General features: G+C 33.1%; 3 protein-coding genes across 3 annotated transcripts; 2 read left to right on the top strand and 1 right to left on the bottom strand.

The window, feature by feature from the left end:
* The first annotated feature begins 6,035 nt into the window (after positions 1-6,035).
* LOC110738364 (annexin-like protein RJ4) lies at positions 6,036-9,160 on the top strand. The gene is made up of 6 exons (XM_021918741.1): positions 6,036-6,195; positions 6,421-6,566; positions 7,788-8,000; positions 8,106-8,318; positions 8,440-8,529; positions 8,633-9,160. Exons 1-6 carry the CDS (start codon positions 6,123-6,125, stop codon positions 8,837-8,839), a joined length of 942 nt encoding a protein of 313 aa, XP_021774433.1. The 5' UTR covers positions 6,036-6,122; the 3' UTR covers positions 8,840-9,160.
* Positions 9,161-10,254: 1,094 nt separating this feature from the next.
* On the top strand, positions 10,255-12,697 carry LOC110738363 (annexin-like protein RJ4). The gene is made up of 6 exons (XM_021918740.1): positions 10,255-10,439; positions 10,962-11,107; positions 11,349-11,561; positions 11,661-11,882; positions 12,063-12,146; positions 12,250-12,697. Exons 1-6 carry the CDS (start codon positions 10,367-10,369, stop codon positions 12,454-12,456), a joined length of 945 nt encoding a protein of 314 aa, XP_021774432.1. The 5' UTR covers positions 10,255-10,366; the 3' UTR covers positions 12,457-12,697.
* Positions 12,698-14,014: 1,317 nt separating this feature from the next.
* On the bottom strand, positions 14,015-17,975 carry LOC110738361 (annexin D4-like). The gene is made up of 6 exons (XM_021918739.1): positions 17,853-17,975; positions 15,470-15,645; positions 15,105-15,323; positions 14,759-14,974; positions 14,526-14,597; positions 14,015-14,426 (listed from the first exon to the last, which is right to left on the bottom strand). Exons 1-6 carry the CDS (start codon positions 17,899-17,901, stop codon positions 14,217-14,219), a joined length of 942 nt encoding a protein of 313 aa, XP_021774431.1. The 5' UTR covers positions 17,902-17,975; the 3' UTR covers positions 14,015-14,216.
* Between the last annotated feature and the right edge of the window lie 4,749 nt (positions 17,976-22,724).

Here is a 22,724-nt window from a genome sequence, read left to right as displayed (position 1 = left end):
TACAGAATTCAGACCTATAAGTTGCTGTAATGTGGTGTAAAAAATAATCTCAAAAGTTATGTTGAATAAAAAAAACCTTTTCTGGAAAAAATCATCTCAATTAATCAGAGTACTTTTGTCCCAAAAAGGTTAATTACCGATAATGCATTGGTAGGTTTTGAGATTTCCCATGCTATGAAGAGAGGAGGTGAAGGAAAGGAGGGTACAATTGCTCGGAAGTTGGATATGAGCAAAGCTTATGATAGAGTAGAGTTGGTTTTCTGGAAAGAGTTATGTATAAATTGGGTTTATGTGATGGATGGGTTCGAAGGATTCTGGATTTCCTGTCAAGTGTCTCGTTTGCCTTTAAAATAAATGGGAAAATTTCTGGTTCGGTTGTTCCTTCTAGGGGTCTTCGACAAGGTGATCCGATATCAACGTATTTATTTCTCATTGTTGCTGATGCTTTCTTAACCTTGTTATCGAAAGCGGCTATGGATAGATTGATTCAAGGTGCAAGAATTTGCAGGGGTGCCCTTAGAGTGTCACATTTATTTTTTATCGATGATAGCCTTCTTTTTACTAAATCTACTGTCAATGAGTGCTCGGTGATAGCTGACATAATTAGCAAGTATGAAAGAGCATCAGACCAAAGTGTTAATCTGACAAAAATAGATGTCGATTAGCAAAAATGTGAGTGAGTCTCATCGTGTGAAAATTGTTGGTATTTTGGGGGTGAGAGAGGTGGAGAAACATGAAAAATATTTAGGCTTGCCAATTATCAGTGGGAAGTCTAAGAAAGATATTTTTGCTAGTTTAAAAGAAAGAATTTGGTGGGAAATTTAAGGGTGGAAAGAAAAGCTGCTATCAAGGCCCGGGAAGGAGATTTTGATTAAAGCTGTAGCTCAGGCGATCCTGACTTATACAATGAGTATTTTTAAAATCCCAGAGAGTTTGATTGATGATATTCATGCACTATTGGCTCGATTTTGGTGGGGTTCTTTGGAAACATCTAGGAAGATGCATTGGCATAGTTAGGACTCTATGTGCAAACCGAAGTCCCAAGAGGGCCTTGGATTCCATGATCTCAAGGTTTTTAATCAAGCCTTATTAGAAAAATAAATGTGGAGATTATATAATAATCCAAACCCACTGCTTCATGAAATACTCAAAGCTCGGTACTTCAAAAATAGTTCGATTTTAGAGGGCGTATCGAGGGTATGATCCAAGTTACTCTTGCAGGAGTTTGTGGGGAGCAAAATCGCTGCTTCTCGAGGGGCTCAATTGGAGGATTGGGAATGGAAAAGATCTTAGTGTTTGGCTTGACTCATGGATCCTTGACAATGTTATCCCTCATCACGATACGAATTTTGACCCTGAACTTCGTGTTGCAGAGTTAATTGGCCAGCATTGTGGCGAAAGGAGGGTGGATAAATTATAGCAGCTCTTTTCAAATGAGGCATGTGCTCTCATCCTTCAAATACCGCTAACTACGGATATGCCAGATGATATGAGATTTTGGGGGCATACGATGGATGGGGTGTACAGTGTGAAGTCAGTATATTGGCTAGGGAAATTGGGAAATTCCCTGTTTCTCATAGCGAGAAACGAAATTTGTTTCTCATGGGGGCATTTTCGTGAATAAATCAACAACTTTTTCATTATTGTGGGCTTTACAATTGAATAAAGTTGAATAAAGTTGTTGGTTTATTTACAAAAATGCCATGTGAGAAACAAATTTTGTTTCTCACTTGAGAAACTGGGGCTCCCTCGGAGAAATTGGGGTTAGCTTAGGCGGGTTTTAATGCAGGTAACGTTGTAGACCAGGGGGTTTGGCATATCACTTGGGGAATTGGTGGTCCGCCCAAACTGGGGCATTTTGTATGGAATGCTTGCAAGGGAAGTATGGTGTTAAGAGGGAGATGCGTAGAAGACACATAGCTTCTGACGAGCTGTGCGGAGGGTGTGGGATAGAAGAAGAATCTATATCCCATGCTATATTCGATTGCAGGATGATAAAAAATGTCTGGAGAAATTGTGAGTTTGACTCTTATCATTTTTGACTCGCCTAGGCATGGCCCTTTCTTTGTATGACTGCTATGGATGGCTGACAAGGTGGACAAAGTGAAGCTTAGGACTATCTTTTCAATTGCGTGGGCTATGTGGTTTTGCAGGAATAAGAGAGTACATGAAAATGCTACTCTTGATGCTGATTTATTGCTGCAGGTTTTCTCCGTATGGTACACGAGCACAATACGTATGCAGCCAAGGTTCTCAAGCTACCTGTTTTGCCTCGTGTTGCTGCTGTTAATAGATGGTTGCGCCCCTCAAATGTTGTTGTTAAGCTGAACGTGGATGTACATGTGGGTTCGATTGCTAATGGGGGTTTGATCTAAGGTGGTTGCTAGAGACTGTGAGGGCAACATTCTTTAGGCTGCAGTCAAGAAGTCCCCTGTTAATTGGGATGTGGAAGTGGTCGAGGCTGTTGTGGTTTGGTATGGGTGTCAAGTAGCTAAGCACTTTGGCCTTATGCATGTGTGGGTCGAATGTGATGCTGAAGTTGTGGTGAACAAGATTAAACAGGCAAAAATAATGGTATTTCTTCTATTTGGCTGGTCTATAATGATATAGATCGTCTTGCCAAGACTTTTCATGTTTAATATTTATCATGTACGCAGAGCAGGAAATATGGTTGCCCATCTTGCAGCTCGATGGGATACCCAGGGTATATAGTGATGAAGTTGTATGTTGTGGTAATTTCCCACAAAGCATTTTAGCTATTGCGGAACTTGACTTGAAATAAAATTCCTGTTAACATCTTCCCTCAAAAAAAAATGTAGTAGAGCATTAATTTATAACTAAAGCACGAGAAATCGTCACCTATAAACCGTATCCCTTTAGTGTTTTAATCAATATATATACAGGTTACTCTTATATCTAGGTATTCATTTAGCCCCTTAAAAATTGCACCATTTAGCTTTTTGTCTTTTTACGGTTTTTAAATTGTCATAACACGTTTTTAAATGTAAATATCAACAATTACATAAAAATATTAAAAAATTAATATTCTAAAAGTATACATTACAACGAAGGAGTATATGATAATTTTATTTTATTTTATTTTTTTGTTATGAATCAATGAAAGTTATGGTCAAAATCTTCTAAGGTTAATCCAAAAAATTGCAATGGCGCAATCTTTATGGGATGCAGGCATGTAGGGAGTATCTAATTGGAGACTTATACAAACTTATCAATAAAAATCTTCTCCTTAAATCTCTTTCATAAACAAAACATTTTTTTTGTTATAATTACCAGGAAAAATATTTTGGCTTAAAAAATTAATTGAACTATAATTATTAGCTTCTTCTTCCTTTTTTTTTTTGTTATAACTTTTTTTTTTTTTTTAATTGTTTTCCTTAAAACATACGTAGTATGTCAAGATGACATGTTGCGATTATATAAAAATCGAAACAAGTATAGAGGTCGGCAGAATTGAGTAAAAACCCACAGAAGTAATAAAAAGTGTGTATTTTCGCACTCTTTAAGTCGAAAGTATGATGCATGGGTGCCTAGTTAGAAAGTAGGGAATAACTATGAAAGCTACACGTTCCAAAACATAGAAAATTGCCAGATAAAAAAAAAGTACAAATTGCCAAATAGGACACAACAATTTTCGTGGAAAATGAGTAATCTTTTGTGTCTGTTACTAACTTTATTTTAAAATTTGATTCCAATTTATGTCATAAAATAAATAATGACTCCCAATTTGTCAATATTTTGCTCAAAGACAATGACCCACACCTAATGCATGAACAACTCACGTTGATTCTGCAGCTAAACTTTACCTTTGTCATCAGGAAATTTAGTACCACTACTATATAGAGTAATTAAGTGTACTACTACTAGTATATACTCCGTATAAAGTCCGTTTTTTTCATTGATATATTTTGATTTCTACATTATTTGAATGCGTTTTTTTTTTTTATAACTATTTTGTGTAATTTATTTATATGTGAGATCTAGTTATACTCATCTTAATATATAACTAGTGATTATCTCGGATAATGTCCCATGATATTTTTTGTATTTTATATTTAAATGAGGAAAATTTGATGACATAACATGATATATACTAATTTCTTGATATAACTCTACAATGAACTAAAATAAGAAATAATAATAATAATAATAATAATAATAATAATAATAATAATAATAATATATCAATTATTATTACAATATTACTATAATTGAGTTGGAGGTTCAACTACATGTTTTAAATCTCTTAAAGTTATATATTTGTAAGGATTTATTTTCATTTCTTTTGATTTTTGAAACATTAATCAATAATGTTATATTGTACGGACTAATAGTGATAAAAGTTTTTACTTTTAATTTTAAAGATTATAAGTTTGATACTTAACATTATATTAGCAACATTTTTATTTTTATTTGATTATAATTAAAAGGTTGACATGAAATTAGAGAAATTAAACATGTCACGTGTCATTTAATTTTATTTTATTTTTGTTTTTCTAATGGTAAGAAGGAGGAGGTTCATTAAGGGGGAAGATGTGGGAAATCTCTCAAATAAATTTCATGAAATTTGATCCCTATAGCTCAGGGATACAAGGTGGGAGTGATATCACTACTCCAGCACCTCAACTTGGTCGTTTAAACTTTTTTAGAAAGATCTTTTAATATAATTTTGGAGCAAGTATAAAAGTTGATAACGTACCATATATGTCCAATTTTTCTGTAACACTCCTCTATATAATTGCCAAATGTCATTCAATATCTCAGCAAATTTTGTGGCCAGTCACCTACCCAACCCATTCAAAGTTGGACCTGATAATTCTTCTAAGTAGTATCGAAACTCAATTCTTAAATTTGTACCCCCATTTTTTTTTTGTTTAGATGGTTCAAAGATTATTATTTTTTTTTTTTACAAGAGATGGTTCAAAGATTATGAACAAGTATGAAATAAATACAGATAATTCCTTTGTAATTTGTACTGTTGTGGAGGGAGTTACGCATGGTTTTGCTGTATTTAATTTTCAAAATTATGATTTTTTTTTTTTAATGAAATGTATTATTGTATATGATTTTCAAAAATATAAAAAATTAAAAAGTGAAAAATACAGTAATACTAAACGAACACTTACACCATATTTCGGAGAATTAGATTTACTTTTATTCAATGCCATTAAGTTAGTTGAGTCTTGACATCAAAGGGTTATAGTTTCTTTTTATACGTACATTGGCACATATGTGAACAACTCGGGGTATTATATTTTTTGGTAAAAATTTACCTTAAAGTTTGAAGTGCTGAACTAACTCATTTAATAGCCTAATTTTTCTCTGTCATGCACCTCACTGAACTTAAAATGTATACATAATCAAATCATTCAAAATAAAAAAATTTAATGTGTGACCAAATATTTCCAAGCAGTAGCCAATAGCCATGATATAAAAGTCACGAGTATACACCAATATTTGGTCCAACTTATCACCTAAAGGGTGATCTTATGTTGATAAGACGATTTTATTAAAATTTTGTAATACTCGTATGTATAATGTATTTTCTTATGTTGTTTTACAATTTTTCACTGGCTATAAGAAAAAACCTTTTAAAAAGCTAAATTAACAACTAAGAAGTCTGATTCATTTCCTAATATATGAATTTTTTATTGATATAATTTGATACATTTCAATTATTGTCATGAATAATTGAGTACACATGAATGACATTATTAAAAAAGCTAAAAATGAAAATCTTAAGCATTAATTAAAAGATTTATTACATTGATCACATTTGATTTTGTCACTAACTACTATTCTAATTTCTAATACTTCTTTCATCTCAATTTACTTGACCCATTTAACCAAGTTTTATAAATTAAACAAGTTAATAAATTAGTGTTAGACGATCTCACGCAAAACTTACTCTACTTTCTATGGGCGGTGGGTCCCATGGAGTACTAATTAAACAGTAAACATAGTTATCCTTAATGGTTAAGACACTGTTCAAATTGTAGTATAAATAGAGGGCAGGTACTAAGGTAATGAAGTAGAAATTGATTTTGAAACATCTCTCATTCCAATAAAAAAAAAATCTTTAGGAAAAAAAATTTCACAAAAAAATGGCCACCCTCATTGCCCCTGACCACGCTGATCCTATTGCTGATGCCGAGGCTCTCAAAAAAGCATGCCATGGTAATAATCATCAACATTTTCTTTGTTAGATTGATTAATTTTTGCATGAAAATTATTATTAAAATTATTATTTTCACAAATTTATACTCGTGTTTTAAAAAAATGTGACAAAGTTTTATCGGTAGGGTCCGGACATGGCCAAATAGGCAAATAGTATATGTAACTATTAATTTCTGATAGAGTGAGTCGAATGTGACAATTTTGATTGTAAATTTGTAATTGCAGGATGGGGAACTAATGAGAAGGGTATCATCGAAGTCATTGGTCACAGGAATGCAGCACAGAGGAAGATGATCAAGGAGGCTTATGAGCAGCAGTACAATGAAAATCTCATTAGGCGTTTTGAGAAGGAGCTTTCTGGGGATTTTGAGGTGAATTTTTATTTATTTGTTTATTTCCGTTCAATCATCTCAGAAATTTATTTCATTTTATGAGTTTTTTTCTTGTTTTTATTGATGTTTTGGACAAATTAATTCGTTGTTTTGTCCCAGAATTATATGTTTATGCATAAATTTTGCTGAGACATTAATAATCTTTTGGTAGGGTCATGTTTTTTTGAGATTGATAGGAATACAGTATGTATAAAATAGACAACGTCTGAATCTCATCTGGGTTATGGTGATAGGAAGATTTTTTTTTAATTTTTTTTGTGAAGCATTTTATTAGTGAAAATTTTATGGTAATTATCCTTAAAATGACTACAATAATACTAATTTTTTATTGGCTGATTTTTATGTCAAAATTAATTACACTAAAAATGTTTTTTTTTTCCCTCATTTTCAAAATTTATTTTTTATTTTATTTTTATGTTTTCATAATTTATTTGTGAATTATTTTTTAATTTCAGTAATAATAAAAACTGAATTTTGTAAATTAATTAGGAAAATCATAGAAAAAATTCAAAAATTATTTCAAAATAAATATTTGTATTTTAAAAATTAGATAAATGATCGACATTAAAAAATAAATCAAAATCAACCAATAAAAAATTAGTGAATGACTACCATAAAATCATACAATTAATTAGACCAAGTTTGGTTTGGGGTCGGATAAATTTGGGTTCGGCTAATCGGGCACGAGTCAGTTTTAAAGTTGCTATCAAGTCAAATAAAATTTTCAGCATTTTTCTGGATCATTTTGGGTTGAATATTCGTGACTGAGGGTTGGTTTACAATATGTTATAAGTTCAAATCCCCCTTCCCCATTTGTATTATAACATGTAATGTTATTTTGGCTCAATCGGACCAAAAAAAAAAAAAAAAAAAAAAAAAAACCTTTTCGACCACAAAGTTTTGTTTATGTGTAAATTAAATCTTATGTACTTCTAAAAAAATATCTCTAGAAATTAGAAAGGTTGTGATATCATGTTAAACTCAAGAAAATATTTAGTAAAAAACGGCTTGATAAGCCTTTACCATTAATCACAAATATATAGGGTTATAACCTAACTTGCCAAAAACTCATAACAAGATATATACAAATATATTCACATAATATATCTAATTTAACATAAATATATCCTAACAAAAGTTCTAAGTCATAACAAGTGTAGCTTTCACTAATTTGTACATGGTTCAAATTGTGATATTTAGAGAGCTGTGTACCGATGGATGTTGGATCCCTTGGACCGGGAGGCTGTTCTAGCCAATGTTGCTCTCAAGAAATCGGACTACCGAGTAATCGTAGAGCTCGCATGCATTCCATCTGCGGAGGAGCTCTTGGCATTCAAACGGGCCTATCAAACTCGTTACAAGCACAGCTTGGAGGAAGATGTTGCATCTCACTTCTCTGGTGATATGCGCAAGGTAAGTCTTCTGATCGCATCCTTGCCATTATTATGATTTAAATTACTTCGTTTTTAGATGTCATTTTACATCATTATAACATTAAAAATTTCGATATTGTTGCAGCTGCTGCTTCTGCTGGTTAGTGTTCACCGGTATGAGAGTGAGGCTTCAGAGCCAAAACTGGTGGAAGCCGAGGCTGCAATCCTTCACAAGTGTATCAAAGATAAGGCTTATAACCATGACGAGATCATAAGGATCATTACCACCAGGAGCAAGGTTCATCTCACTGCTACCTTCTACCGGTACAGAGATGTTTACAGCACTCCAATCACTAAGGTAAATAAGTAATTGGACATGATTCATTATTGACAAATATTTCATGCAAAATTCGATTGAAAATTTCATTTGTGCTTTATGACAGCAACTAATGGGCAAAACTTTTCCTTTGTTTGTGTAGAGTTTGGCTTCTGATCAAGACAAGGATTTCGTAGCAGCGCTTCAAACAGCCATCAGATGCATCAAGTCCCCTTTGAAGTACCTAGAGAGGGTAATTTCTCTTCTTGCTCTATATACAAGTATACTTTTTGTTAGAAACATTTTGTTTTGGTTTTACTTGTTATAATGTTAATTTATGCCGTGTTTGCGTATAGCTTGTGACCGAGGCAATCAAGAAGCGTGGAACTGATGAGGATGCTCTGACAAGGGTGATTGTAACAAGAGCTGAGAGGGACTTGGGGGAGATCAAGGAGCTGTTCTACAAGCGGAACAGTGTGACCCTGGAGCATGCCGTGGCTAAGGAGACTCGTGGGGATTACGAGAAGTTCCTCCTTGCACTTCTGGGAAAACAGGATCATTAAACTACATGATCATATAAAACCGCCCTGTAATTCCAGTGTCGTTTTTAGTTATGTTGTGGTAATTTAAGTTGAGCATTATCGTTAGTAAGAAGCTCAACAAGGCTATGTATTTGAACCTTTTGTGGTGTGCGTTATGTTATGCTGAGGAGTTTAATATATGAATGGAATATCATTTGAACTTTAGTTGATTTGGCTACACATCAACTGAGGTAAGGTCTTTTAGCTGTGACCGTGTTTCAAATTTTTTTATATTCATGTGTAAAATGTGGGTTTTAAATTGTTTGAAAGGGAAAACAATTCCTCAAGTTGTTTATTTGATTACAGAAGTCTTAACTTTTCATAAAAAGTTCCATTTACTTGAAGGAGTTTAAATGAGCAAATTCCTCCATTTTGTAGAAAGCGAAACTTTTTATGACATACTTCGTATAATTTTGTCAACCAGACAACTTTTTATGGTTTCACTTCCTTAGAGCCTAATAGGGCGCTTTACATGTAATTCATTATCTCTATCATATACACTACATACACACCTACAATATTACTTCGTATATTGCAAAGAAGAAGAAGAGAATATGGTGGGACCGAGCCAAGGAAACATCACATGGTGAGGCTGGACGGAAGGGAGAGATCTAAACATATAACTAATCTCCTAACTTTGTAGAGAAAAAAATAATAATAATTAAAAAAAAAAAAGGGTTGAATAATAAAGCCTAAACATATTGTTAGCATTATCACTCGCTAATTAAAAAATAGTCTTATTTTGAGACCATGAAAAATATCATATGTCATAAGATATTTTTGCTACTTTCGTACTTATATAGTTGTATTACCAGTACTACTTAATTGGAGATGCTCAAAATAACAGAGGTATCAAATTAGATGTTTGGATAGGATTAATATTGAGTTTGTTTTGAATAATTTAAAATCATGACATATTTTAATTAGCTTGTTACTCAAGTTGATTCATCCATAATTTGGTCAACTTTTAAACACTCTAATTTCTCTAGTGAATTGTACCATTTTCTCTCTCTCTCTCCCTCTCTTGTTTTTTTTTCCTCCCCCTTGTGCTTAGACTTATCCAAGTGACACGACTAAATTTCCAAGCTTTATAACTTATTGAGGCTCATAATTTGAAAAACAAACTAATTATATTGTTTTATCATTAAAATTCTATGATAGTCACATTTTAAACAATCACAATAAAACAATTCGTATAATACGGAGTAATTTGGTTCAACGGAATAATAAAGTGTGAAACTATCCGGTCAAACTTCACCAGATAAATACGTAGAATTGGTAGAAAACAATGAACAATACTTTTCTTGACATCACATTATTTATTTCAAAACATTATAATAAGGCTTTTCAAACAATCAGGTTACCAACTCAATTATTACATGTATATAGTATAGTGTGACTGGGGACCCTGTGCTTTTATTTAAGACTTGATCCATCCATCTACTTGCTACAGCATTCATTCAACAAATCAAAATCTTTTGAAAAAAGTCTGAATTTTATAAAATTACAATGGCTACCCTCGTTGCTCCTGACCATGCTGATCCCATTGCTGATGCTGAAGCTCTAAGAGCTGCTTGTGAAGGTCATCATCATCATTGATTTTAATTATCATCATCTTTAATACATTATTTACATTATGTTAATTCTGTGTCATCTTTTATTTTGATGTGCTTTTTAACTCTGTTTTAAAGATTTTGATTTCTCTGTTTTGTGGGTTTTTATCATTTCATTCTTAATTTTGATCTTAATTTTTTTGTTTTTGGGTATTAGGAAAGCCGTAAGGGCAAGTGAGGTAGATGGGACTTGTCCCAAATCCCAAGTCTTGAGTACCACCCCCTCAAGACTTTAATCAGATCATCCTTATTTTGATCTTAATTATGGTCCTATGAACTAAATACATTACTTGATTTAATCTTGTTAATCTTGTCAATTGTTTTTAGCATTTGATCTTCAGATGTGCTACATTGACTATTTTTTTCATTGGTTTTGTTATGCCTGAAGCTTAAGTTGACTTTATTTTTATACATCTCAATCTAATTAAATAGGGAATACTTTATGATAAATTATCATCTAAATTTAATGGTGGGTTGATTGGAAAATGCAGGATGGGGAACTAATGAGAAGGGAATTATCGAAATCATCGGTCACAGAACTGCAGCCCAGTTAAAGCTGATTAAGGAAGCATATGAAGAGATGTACAGTGAAAATCTTATCAAGCGATTTGAGAAAGAGCTTTCTGGCAATTTCGAGGTATAAATTATAAGACCATTTTGTTACTCGTACTCTTCATTTACCAGTGTTAGAGACTTGACACTACGACACTTTATTTTAGGCCACAATCATGTAACACTTTCACAAAATAAGTGAGTGTGACACTTGGACACATACCTATGTCCGATCCTAACATAGATGCGGACTATTATAAATTTATTATGAAACAATGAGACAATGAGTATCTAGTAGTTCTAAATCTTACTTTTATGTAATGTAGAAAGCAGTATACCGATGGATGTTGGACCCATGTGAACGGGAGGCTGTTCTAGCCCATGATGCTTTGAAGAAAAAGGAGTTCGGAGTTATCATTGAAATCTCATGCATCCCATCTTCTGATGAGCTGTTGGCAATCAAGAGAGCTTATCAAGCTCGATACAAGCATAGCTTGGAAGAAGATGTGGCTTCTCATTTCTCTGGTGATCTGCGCAAGGCAAGTCCTCGGATCCTAACCATTGATTATATTGAGTTGGCTATTGATGTCTTTAGATTGTCATAACTAATAATGTTGTAATGTTGAATGTTGCTGCAGCTGCTACTTCTGCTGGTTAGTGTTTACAGGTACGACTCATATGAGACTGAAGTGACAGACCCAAAATTGGTCGAGGCAGAGGCTAAAATTCTTGAAGATTGCATCAAAGATAAGGAATATAACCATGATGAGATCATTAGGATCCTCACCACTAGGAGCAAGGCTCATCTCATTTCAACCTTCTATCGCTATGAAGATATCAGTGGCACTCCCCTTGTTGAGGTGAATTAAACTAACAATCATGGACTTTTGACAGCATTCCTAATAAAACTTTGTGAACTTATATGAACTTGTTTGAATAATTTTTGTCGTGGTTTTTGAGCTTATTTACTTTGTGTTTTCATATCAAAACTCGTCTTAAGGAGATAATCTAATGCAGTAAATTTGATCTGGTCTCCACAGGTTTTGGATTCTGATAAGGAATTTGTCGTAGCACTCCAAGCTGCTATTCGATGCATCAAGTGCCCCCAGGAGTACTTGGAACAGGTAGCTAGCTATTCTACATTTGCTAATCTAGGAAGAATTTTAAGTATTTTCATGTATAAAAAAAAGTGTTTCTGATAACGTGTCTGAACTCTGAAATCGTTAGGTTCTGACTGACGCGCTATTGAAGCATGGAACTGATGAGGATGCACTGACTAGAGTCATAGTTACAAGGGCTGAAAAGGATTTGGGAGAGATTAAGGAGCGATTCTACCAGAGGCACAGTAAGACTCTGGAGCAAGTTGTGGCCAAGGAGACTCACTGGGACTACGAGCCCTTCCTCCTTGCTTTGCTTGGAAAGAAGGATCATTAAACAAGATTAAACACAAAACAATACCAATGTTATTATTGTCGTCTCTGTTATGAGTGTGTATCTTTTCTTTTGGCTTGTTTTGTGGCCAATTTAATCAGCTTTGATGTTGCTGAGAGATTTTACAAGGTTTTGTGCAGTCTATGTATTGCTACAAGGTTCTTTGTGCTATGTATTGTTGAGAATAATATCATTTGAGTGTTTTACCCTCTAATGAATTTGGCGTGGCATCAGTTAAATTTCAGATAGAGATGAAATTTGGCATAAATTTCATATGAATAGTTGAAGAACAAGTAAATAATGAAAGATAAAAAGATTTCATGATATAATTTTCGATAAAACCATTTTTATCTAAAGTAATGTCACATACTTACAAAGTATAATAAACTGTACAATAAATCTGCGCGAAGTAACAAAGGAAGCAGAAGCTGCACTTAAACCTCTTCAGCTAAATTTTCGTATTAAATGGGAAATTAATAATAGGAATGGACAATGAGCAATCTGTAAATATGAGTGGAAATGGAAGAATCAGCGAATGAGTGAACAAGCAGATATCAATGGAAGATATACAAGAGGACAATGAACAATCTATTAATATGCTGGTGAAATAGGTAAGCACTGACTACATAGAACTTACAGACCTATGAGTCCAGCTTCCAGAAAATCTGTTAAGCCAGTTTTCACTGGCCAGTTGCCTGCAATTCATCTCATAATGGAGAGGAGCGCGAAACGAATTCACCAAATACCTGCAATTCAAGCTGTATTAGCTCATTTAACTGTGCATCAGGATGTAATCAATCCTGATGAACCTCACTATTCAGCAAACACCTGATAAGCCAATTTGATCTTTAAACAAAAGAAATTCAAAACCCACTGTAGCAAGTAATGGCTGAAGGGTTGACAAACACATGCTATAACAAAAACAGCTTCAGCATGCCACTTAATGAAAAACATATTCAAAAATATACTACAAAAGAGCTAAATTATCTTCCACAATATTACAGATTACATTGTTTTTTGTCAACTCGTGGCGGAATTGACAAATCTGCCTTGATCATCTGTATATATGCCACTACCTGTATGGCACTAAACGACTGCAATAACGGCTAAACAGCACAGTAATCATTTGCTGAACAATCACTCATTAAACTTGAGTCATGACAAGTGAGAAATGCACACTGGTGTAAATATATGCGTCACATGACATTATATGTAGTCCAAGACAGAGATAATTTAACTAGGCAGAGTGTATTCACCTAATAGGAGCGTTGAACAGTAAAGCTGAAGTACAGCTTCAGGCATGGTTTAATACTTTTATTCACTTATTTTTAACCACTCAGTATTATTAAAGAAAAGTATGAATTAAACACAAAGCATATAAAGAAAATTTCTATAAAGGTTGCAACAACCAGTATCTAGTATTCATCTAAAGGATTGAATTGTAATGAACATACGAAACTTCAATTTGTTCTATGTTCTTTTAGTATCCAGTATCTTTGCATTAGCTTTCCCAAGTTTTTTTTAGTATGCATTGAAGTGTATAGTATATAAACCAAGATTATGGGCAAAAGCAAGCAATAATAACCATTTCTCATAGATGTAAATATTAAGTAGATGCCTACAAATAATAAGTAGCCAATTCTGATGGATAATCCTTCATCTCTTATAAATAAGATAAACATATAAGAGTACATACAAGAAAGACATAAACATAAATTTGAAGAATTAAAACATCCACCAAAAGCCAGTTTGTGCTTATAAGCTTATTCCCCTCTAGCAACCAATGTGAGCAAGAACTCCTTGAAGTTTCCGAGACAAGTCTCTTCGATTTTCTGGGACAAAGGAATTCCAAATCGCTTCTGGTATGCAGCTTTTATCTCCTCCATATTACCATCAGCTTGAGATACAATTACTCGAGTTAGAGCCTCTTGGGTGAACTCATCAGCCCCTTTTCTCAGTGCCGCATCCAAAGCCTGTAGTTTATTAATTTGATCATAAGCCTTCATCAGTATCTTAAACAACAATAAAGCTTTATGTTAGCTACATGACTGATATCTTTAATCGCGCCTTACCTCACTGAAGTACACCGCAGGGACAACTAAGCATTCCAGCGCTACTTTTAAGCTCGGATTACCATGAAGATCCTGCAGAGATTAGTACAGTGGTGAAAATTCTGTTTTCATTTTTCCAATCAGATGGTTTAGCACAAGTTTGAAGCTTGATTGCAGTCTAAGCGCATAAAAATTTTCTGTGTTTTTATATTCGGGGCTTAATCAAGTTGAATTTAGTCCGAGGAATTTTATACCTCATTCAGTTCTTTGCCAAACAACTCCTTGTAGTGTCTGAAGATAGCCGTGAGATGGGGCTTGCTCCTTGTACACAATATCCTCACTACCTCTTCATCCTCGACGGGATGAATATTCTTGATAGCATGGTGAAGAGCCTCAGCTTCAGATTTAGCAGTCCCATCATGCACCCGAGTACCTTCATACCTGTAGGCGCTCACTAGTGCTACCAAAAACTATATATCCAGCAAAAACCAATAAATATTTGTTACTTTATGTTAATAAAACAAAGATGACTGATGTAGTTTTGAGGCAGCCTTAGAAAGTTAGAAGGAAAGAGTGAATTTTGGACGGGGAGAAACTAACCTTGCGTTCGTGGCCATAAGCATGGGATGCAACATCTTCCTCCACTGAAGAGTCGAATAGGGAATGGTAAGCTTTCCTCGCTCCCAAAAGCTCTTCTGACGATCTTGTGCAAGCAATTTCAATGACCAAGTTATAACCTTGAGGGCCCTTGGTTAAAGCCTCCTTGAGCAAACGAGCATCTCTTTCCCAAGGATGCATGGTCCATAGCACCAAAGCACTCTAAGAAATGCATGTGTAAGAAAGTTGATAGTTAAGCACCAAATATAAAACAGCAAAGTCTAGGTGACGAACTCAAGAGTCTAATTATTCATTTATGATAATATAAACTTCATCAGAATTGAAGCGAAAAACAAATATTCATATACCTTAAATCGCAAAACTTCATGCTTGATGAGTTCAACTTGTTTCTCATTCCACTTCTCAAATTGGCGTTCATTATCTGCTAAAAAATGGCTTGGACTAGACTTCCTAAACGAGTTTTTGTGGTCATGTTGCCACCTCCCAACAGTCGATATCAATGCCTTCTCATCGACTCCAAGTCCTTCATTAAGGTAAGAAAAAATATGTTTAGTACGAAGTATACACCATTCCTAGTAACAAACAACTCGTACAATTATTAGTCAAACTTGTGTTTTGACAAGTGTAAAAGTCAAAATGTTACGATTATTGAAAAATGAAAGAGATATACTTTTGCATCATCCTTTTTTTTATGGTACAACAATGACATGGCATAGAAGACAACTCAGAAAGCATAAATTTATTGTTGTTAAAAAATCGCTGTCTTCTTGTCACTTAAAAGGCTTGATTTGTAGGCCCATTTATTAAAGATGGTCCAGATAAATAGTTCGCTACGTGTAAATGTATAATGACAAATTAATAATTCATCAAATTGATAAGGGCATGTTTGGTGTTGTTTTTTTGCTTTCAGTTTTCTGTTTTTCGAAAATAAAAAACCAAAAACAGAAAATAAGAAAAAGGTGTTTTCACTTTTCTGTTGTCAGTTTTCAAAATTATCATGAGTTTAATAAATTTAACTAGTTTTTTATTTATTATATGACATATATCATATGATTTTGAAAAACAAAAAACCAAAAAACAGAAAACTACAGTGATGCCAAACGAACCCTAAATAAGCACATTTATTTATTTATTTTTTGTTAAGTTGAGTCAATTTTGAAGTCAACTATTAAGGATGTGTTTAGTTATTTGGGTTAGTCCTAATTCTAAACACTCTTATTTACCTATTTTTGAATTTGAGAAATTATATCAGGTAACCCTGTGTTTTATATAATTTTCTTATGTAATCCTAACTTTTGCACAACTTCTTGAGGTAACCTTAAACTTGTAAAATCATTAAATTGGACAGAAAAGCTAACACCATTAATTAATTTCTTAAGTTACTTATCTTCTTTTTCTTTTCATTTTAACTATTTTAGATTTTTAGTATAAAAATAATGAAATTAATTAAAGTTGTTATGTTTTACATCTAATTTAATGAGTTTTTGTAAGTTTAATGTTACCTCAAGCAGTAGTGTAAAAGTTGGGGTTATATAAGAAAAACGCATAAAACACAAGGTCACATGGTATAATATCCCTATAAATTTTCTTTCGACAAAGAAAATTTTCTCTTCTCCCTATTCTTATGATCATTTACATCCCATAAGTCTGTCTATATTATTTCATACAACTATTTCAAATGAAATGAAATTTTGATGTAGTGGTAGAAGATTGAAATATGTATATTAGTAATTCTCTCGTGGCTCATTTGATTAATAAAAAAAATGAAACTAAAATAACATTCATGGTTCTAATAAATTTTTAATTTCTATCCAACAAAAAAGGGACCTACAGTCTAGTAACATCCACATGCATATCCTTGATTTTTGTTTGTATCAATTTAAAATCACACGTAATTTTGGAACGTTTTTCTTTCCCTTCAAGTATAGTGTTTAGATGAACTAAAATTATTTATTTCACATTAGAACTGAATTACTCAATATAATTTTTTTTTACCAAATTATCTGAAGAGCACGAATTATTGTGATGCATTTGGCTATATATAGAGTTAGGTGCACCAATACTTTTGTGTGTAATAAATACCCTTAATACATCTCAATATATGTAAGAATCTCTCATTCTACTAGAACACAACAACTTTCATTTTATAGACTTAAGAACAGAGTAACTTTATGCTTTCTTTCTTTTTTCCACGTGGTAATAAAAGAAAATCTCTCGTGGTAATTACGGCTAATTACTGAATCATTTGATGTTGAGAAAATTGTCAAAATATCCCAAACTTAAACTCAACTAAGCAGTAATGTAAATCTAAGTTTCTATGACTAATTGACTAGACTCTGAGGATCAACTTTGACCAATAATTTCATTCAAGTCATAATAACAATATTTGCTTAATTATTAAATAATGTCAATCTGGTGTGACTTACCAGAAACAAATTCTGATCAACAAACCAATTCTGTAACTTTTTTGAATAATTACTTTCAAAGTTTAGACCAACAACAAAGCCTTATTCTCAAAATGATTCGGGAAAGTACTTCGCTAAAAACCAACAAACAAATTTACACAAGACATTGCAATTTATGAGTTAGGCTCAAATGAATCCTGTTTAATGGCTAATATTACGACTAATTAAGCAGAATTTATTTTTCAAAAGTAGCATATTAAATTAAAATAATTCCATACATTTTTTAAAATAACTTTAAGATGAAAGAGATAGGAGAGAGAAAAACCTGAGAAAGCCTTGGTGACAGCTTCATGATCAAGAGAGATATCAGCCATGGTTGAACTTCTTGTTTCTATTGAGGAGAGAGACCGGTAAAAGCACTGAAATAATTTAAATAGATGGTCACCTAATTGTATATATACAGAGTTGATTTAATCATGAGGGTATTTTCGTCATTTATGTAATTATAAGGCAGATTAATTTTAATATAATGTCATTGTGATTTTTTTTATTGATTATTTTATGACATTGTGAAACGCATTACTTTGGTCAAACATCCTTTAATCTAAAGTACAAATTATACTTATTAATATAAGTAACTTCAGTATTTATAAATAAGTTCCTTGAATTATCTTAATGGTTTCAATAAAATTTCTTGTACATGATCGTTGTGTAAAAGTATCCTCATATGAATATAATTAGCTCTTTATATGTGATTTGTGTGGTACTATTTGGACGGGCTTGCTTGGATTGCCCCTTGCACTCTATTTTTATCGTTTTTATAGTCTGAGGAACTAATACACTGGTCAGAAAAAAGCAATCGAGTTCTGTTGACAAATAAACTTGGTTATATCAAATATAAGTTCGTGTTTTTCATGTGAGAAGATAATTATACAAATCAAAGAACATTAGAAACTACCATAATTTTGACTTATTCATGAATTTGTAATACTTGACATTAACTCGACCTATTTCACTAATTTGGTGACAAATATTGAGAAAGTCAAGACCAACAAATTTGAAATTTATGACAAACAAGCTCCTTTTTTTGTATTAGCTGAGTCACTACTTAAAAAATGTGTTACATCGTACCAAATTTAAGAGATGCATATTAAATTAGATTGGAATTTCACTAGAAACCATAATTGTTTATAAAAAAAATATAAATAAATAAATAAACCATAATTATTACTTTCTTCGATTTTAATAACAGTAACACTTCCCATAAATGATGTTTCAAATAAATACATTATGAAGTACTCGTATCTTCCTATTGATTAAGGAAAAAAAAAACGTTTTAAAAGAAGAAAAAACATTAATCGTCAAAACTCGAGAGGGGGGGGGGGGGGTGGGGGGACAAAGGAGAAATTCAATAAAAGTAAGATTTGTCGTCAAAAATAAACCATGTTTAAGAGATCATTACTCCTCTTAGTCCTAAAAGTACGTGCTTATTTAGCATATGGTGATTATTTAGAGATCATCTACGTACTAAATTTTATGTGATAAGTGCGTTGTTAGCTCATCTATTTTCGTTGTCAAAAATAATAATAATAATAAATTTAAAAAAAAAAAAAAAAACTTATCTATTTTATTTTAATTAACTTTTGTTTGTTCCATAATATATAGATTGGTGCAATGCTTCTAAATATTATATCTAAGGAGTGTTTGGTATGTGAGAATTGGGGTTTGGGAATAAATTGAGGAGGTGAGAATATATATTGCCTTGTTTGTTTTGTGGGAAGGAGAATTGTAGATGGGATTAGGAATGGAAATAAAATAGCTCTATTCTCATGATTTTATTATCCTAGAGGGGGGGGGGGGGAAGTAATAGAAATTAGAATTGGGAGTAAAGAGGAAAAGATCATTTTGTCGTTAATGAAAGCATAAGATATAACATTAGTAAAGGTGTTATTGTAAATTTGATATTTATTCTCAATCAATTCCCTTTACAACCCAAACAAGGATTGTCAATATTATATTGATTTCCCAACCATAAATTATGTAAATATTTCACCTGAGAATGGGGGTGAATGAGATTTGAACTCATGATTTTTGTGTTACACTAGCTCTTGATGATACCATGTTAATTAAAGAATCAACTCAACCAAAATGCTAAACTAATGGTTAAATTTCAGGATCGCTTTATATAAACTATCAATCACCTTTTACAAAATTTGTCAAATAAGTAGAATGTAGTATTTTCTATAAACAAATTATAAAAATAAAAATAAAAAATAAATAAAAAATAAAAATAAAAAAAAGGCAATGATTGCATTTTACGGAGTATTTGCATATGTAGTCGTATGTTTTTTTTCATACGCCCATACCACGTAAGTCCGTATTATTATTTGTCTTCACCCTTCACCGTACACATAATGTGAATAGTACAAAACGTGATGCACGAGTACTGGGTAGGGATGACAATATTAAATGGATATCCGCTAACCCGCTCCACCCGCTTAAAATAAATGGACGAAAATCCGAATTAAATGGATGAGAAGCAGGTGACGGATGAAGCGGATGATGGATTGGATCGGATGTGGATGATATTTTTTTCACCCGCTAACCATCCACCCATCCGTTTAACATATATTAAATTTTTAATCAAAGAATTTTACTAATAAAATATAGAATGTGCAAGAAATTACTTGTTTTTTTTTTGTTGCAAATTAATTTTTCAAACAATATGTTGTTATTATTTCTTTTTTATTAATAAGTTAAAATAATAATTATATAAATAAACGAAAATTAAAGTTTATGTGAGTTTTTTTTTTTCATTCTAGTACTCATCCATTTGTCATCCGCTCCACCCGTTTCATCCGCGGATGATGGACGGACGGATATGGATGATGGGTGAAGCGGATGACGGATGGATGTGGATGGAGCAATTAGGATAATGGATGGATGCGGGTGAAGCTCCACCCGATCCAAATCCGATCCATTGCCATCTCTAGTATTGGGCCAGTAGTTTATCTCATTAACATATTAACCAGAATAATGAAATGCACTGCACGCTGTTGCCTGCAAAGTTCCATCATCAAAAAAAAAATTCATTATATCATTGTTTGATTTGTTTCCCATTGTAAAAATAATATGGAAAAATACACTTTAATAATCCAAATTATTAGCGATTTACTTTTAATAATGTTAACTAAGGTTTATTGTCTAATAATCCCAACTATTAGGTATGTTTGTCTAGAGTATTCTGAACCGGTCAACACCAAGTCTATGACTTGTTGTAACAGGTAATCAATCCACGTGTCAGCGCGTGATTGGTCTAAAATTAAAAAATTAAAAAAAAAGGAAAAATAAATATAAAAGGAAAAAAAACCTAAAAAAACCTCCCAGCCACCACCCATCCCTTTCAGCCACCGCGAAGCCCAGATCCAGCCCGCGACCGTCTCCCCTTACCCCTGAAAACGACCGACACTAAACCCCCCTTCCCAATCTTTCTTCCTATCGCCTCCTCCGTCGTTTGACGCGCTGGAAAACCCTCTAATAACCACCTCTGAAATCTCAACCTCGACCCTGAAAAACCCCTACCCATGCCTAAAAACTACCTAACTACACAAAAAAAACAACCTTGACCCCAAAATAGCCACCTCCCTTCTCACGCTCAACCCCAAATAACCACCAATTACAAGCCACGCAACCCCAAACAGCCACTAACTACCAGCCACACAACCCCAAACAACCACCAATTACTAGCCACACAACCCCAAACAACCACCAATTACCAACCACGCTCAACCCCAAGCAACCCCGCAACTCGCAACTCCAAGCCTCCACTCCTCCAACCCTCCAACCACCACCAATTACCAGCCACGCACAAACTCAACCACCATATAGCCACGCAACTCACAACTCCAACCAATTCAAGCATCGCTGCATAAATGGCTGATGATTTTGGGGGTTGGGAAGGCCGGTTGGCCATTTTGTGGGGGTTACGGGAGGTCGCTGACCGACTTTCAGTGGCTTGGGGTTGGGCCTTAGGGTTTCACGGTGGGGGGAAGGGGGGGAGGTGGCTGGGGATGGGTTTCGGTTTTTTTTTTTTTTTTTTTTTTTTTTTTAATTTTAAATTTTTTTTTATTCTGAAGCAATTACATGCTGACATGTGGATTTTTAAAAAAAAAAAATTTTTACCCCTTTAGCAGGTTACCGGTCATTGGGACTACTCTAGGTAAACATACCCAATAGCTGGGATTATTAAATAATAAACCTTAGTTGGGATTATTAAAAGTAAATCGTCAATAGTTGGGATTATTAAAGTGTATTTTTCCAAAAAATAATAATAATAAACTAATGTGTAAGATTATAGTTCCCTCTAGGTTTTCTCTTTAGAAGGGTTTTTTTGGTTCCCTCTAGGATTTCTCTTTTGGGAGGATTTTTCTAGCCTCCATTGCTAGATTTTTTCTGTTTTTTTTTTAAGGTTTTCTATCACTCTTCTCCTTTACTCTCTTTCTTTTTCATCTCTTTTCTTCTGGTCTCAATTGTAAACTTTTGTAGGGGCTTCCATCGGTGTTTTTATCGGTGGTAAGCCCCAAAAAACTTTATAATTGCTTTCAATAAATGGATCTCATCTTTATGATGGTGTTTATTCTAATAGGCTTAATTTCTTTGTTTGTTCGTCTGCCAAAGATTGAAGATTTATAATTTCATAATCTCCGAAAGTATCTAGAAGGTCATATGAGTTTTTTTCACCCAAACAACTATTCATCCGTGGATCTCAAGCCGAATTTGTACTAACTCACATACTGTATTGTTTCGGATGAAGTTTTTGATTAAGGCGATCGTTGATCGATTCTGCAATGTAACTAGTTCGAAGGTGATTTGTATTTGTATTGGAATTTTAGATTCCTAGAATTGTTTGTGAGTGCCATTTGACTATCTTTCATTAATTAATTCCTTTTTCTTCTTGTAAAATAATAATAATAATAATAATAATAATAATAATAATAATAAATAATAATAATAATAATAATAATAATAATAATAAAAATAATAAAAAGTTCCACCATTGTTTCCCATCAAAAAAAAAAATACTCTAAATTATAGGTGTTTCACAATGTTCCAACATTGTTTCCCATCAAAAAATAATAATATGATACAAGACTACTTTGTTGAAGAATAGACGGACCTCTCAAGTATCACCATATGT

This window comes from Chenopodium quinoa, unplaced genomic scaffold (assembly GCF_001683475.1).
Source record: "Chenopodium quinoa cultivar QQ74 unplaced genomic scaffold, ASM168347v1, whole genome shotgun sequence".
Taxonomy (NCBI): Eukaryota; Viridiplantae; Streptophyta; class Magnoliopsida; order Caryophyllales; family Amaranthaceae; genus Chenopodium; species Chenopodium quinoa.
This window is presented reverse-complemented; position numbering and strand designations above follow the sequence as displayed.

Bases quoted from the DNA above. Each gene is read 5' to 3' on its own strand.
- LOC110738364 (XM_021918741.1), top strand. From the start codon at position 6,123: ATGGCCACCCTCATTGCCCCTGACCACGCTGATCCTATTGCTGATGCC. The intron at 6,196-6,420 runs GTAATAATCATC...TTGTAATTGCAG, and splicing joins TCTCAAAAAAGCATGCCATG to GATGGGGAACTAATGAGAAG. The intron at 6,567-7,787 runs GTGAATTTTTAT...TGTGATATTTAG, and splicing joins AGCTTTCTGGGGATTTTGAG to AGAGCTGTGTACCGATGGAT.
- LOC110738363 (XM_021918740.1), top strand. From the start codon at position 10,367: ATGGCTACCCTCGTTGCTCCTGACCATGCTGATCCCATTGCTGATGCT. The intron at 10,440-10,961 runs GTCATCATCATC...TGGAAAATGCAG, and splicing joins TCTAAGAGCTGCTTGTGAAG to GATGGGGAACTAATGAGAAG. The intron at 11,108-11,348 runs GTATAAATTATA...TATGTAATGTAG, and splicing joins AGCTTTCTGGCAATTTCGAG to AAAGCAGTATACCGATGGAT.
- LOC110738361 (XM_021918739.1), bottom strand. From the start codon at position 17,901: ATGGCTGATATCTCTCTTGATCATGAAGCTGTCACCAAGGCTTTCTCA. The intron at 14,975-15,104 runs GTTAGTTTCTCC...CTGGATATATAG, and splicing joins CTTATGGCCACGAACGCAAG to TTTTTGGTAGCACTAGTGAG. The intron at 14,598-14,758 runs GTATAAAATTCC...TAATCTCTGCAG, and splicing joins TTGGCAAAGAACTGAATGAG to GATCTTCATGGTAATCCGAG.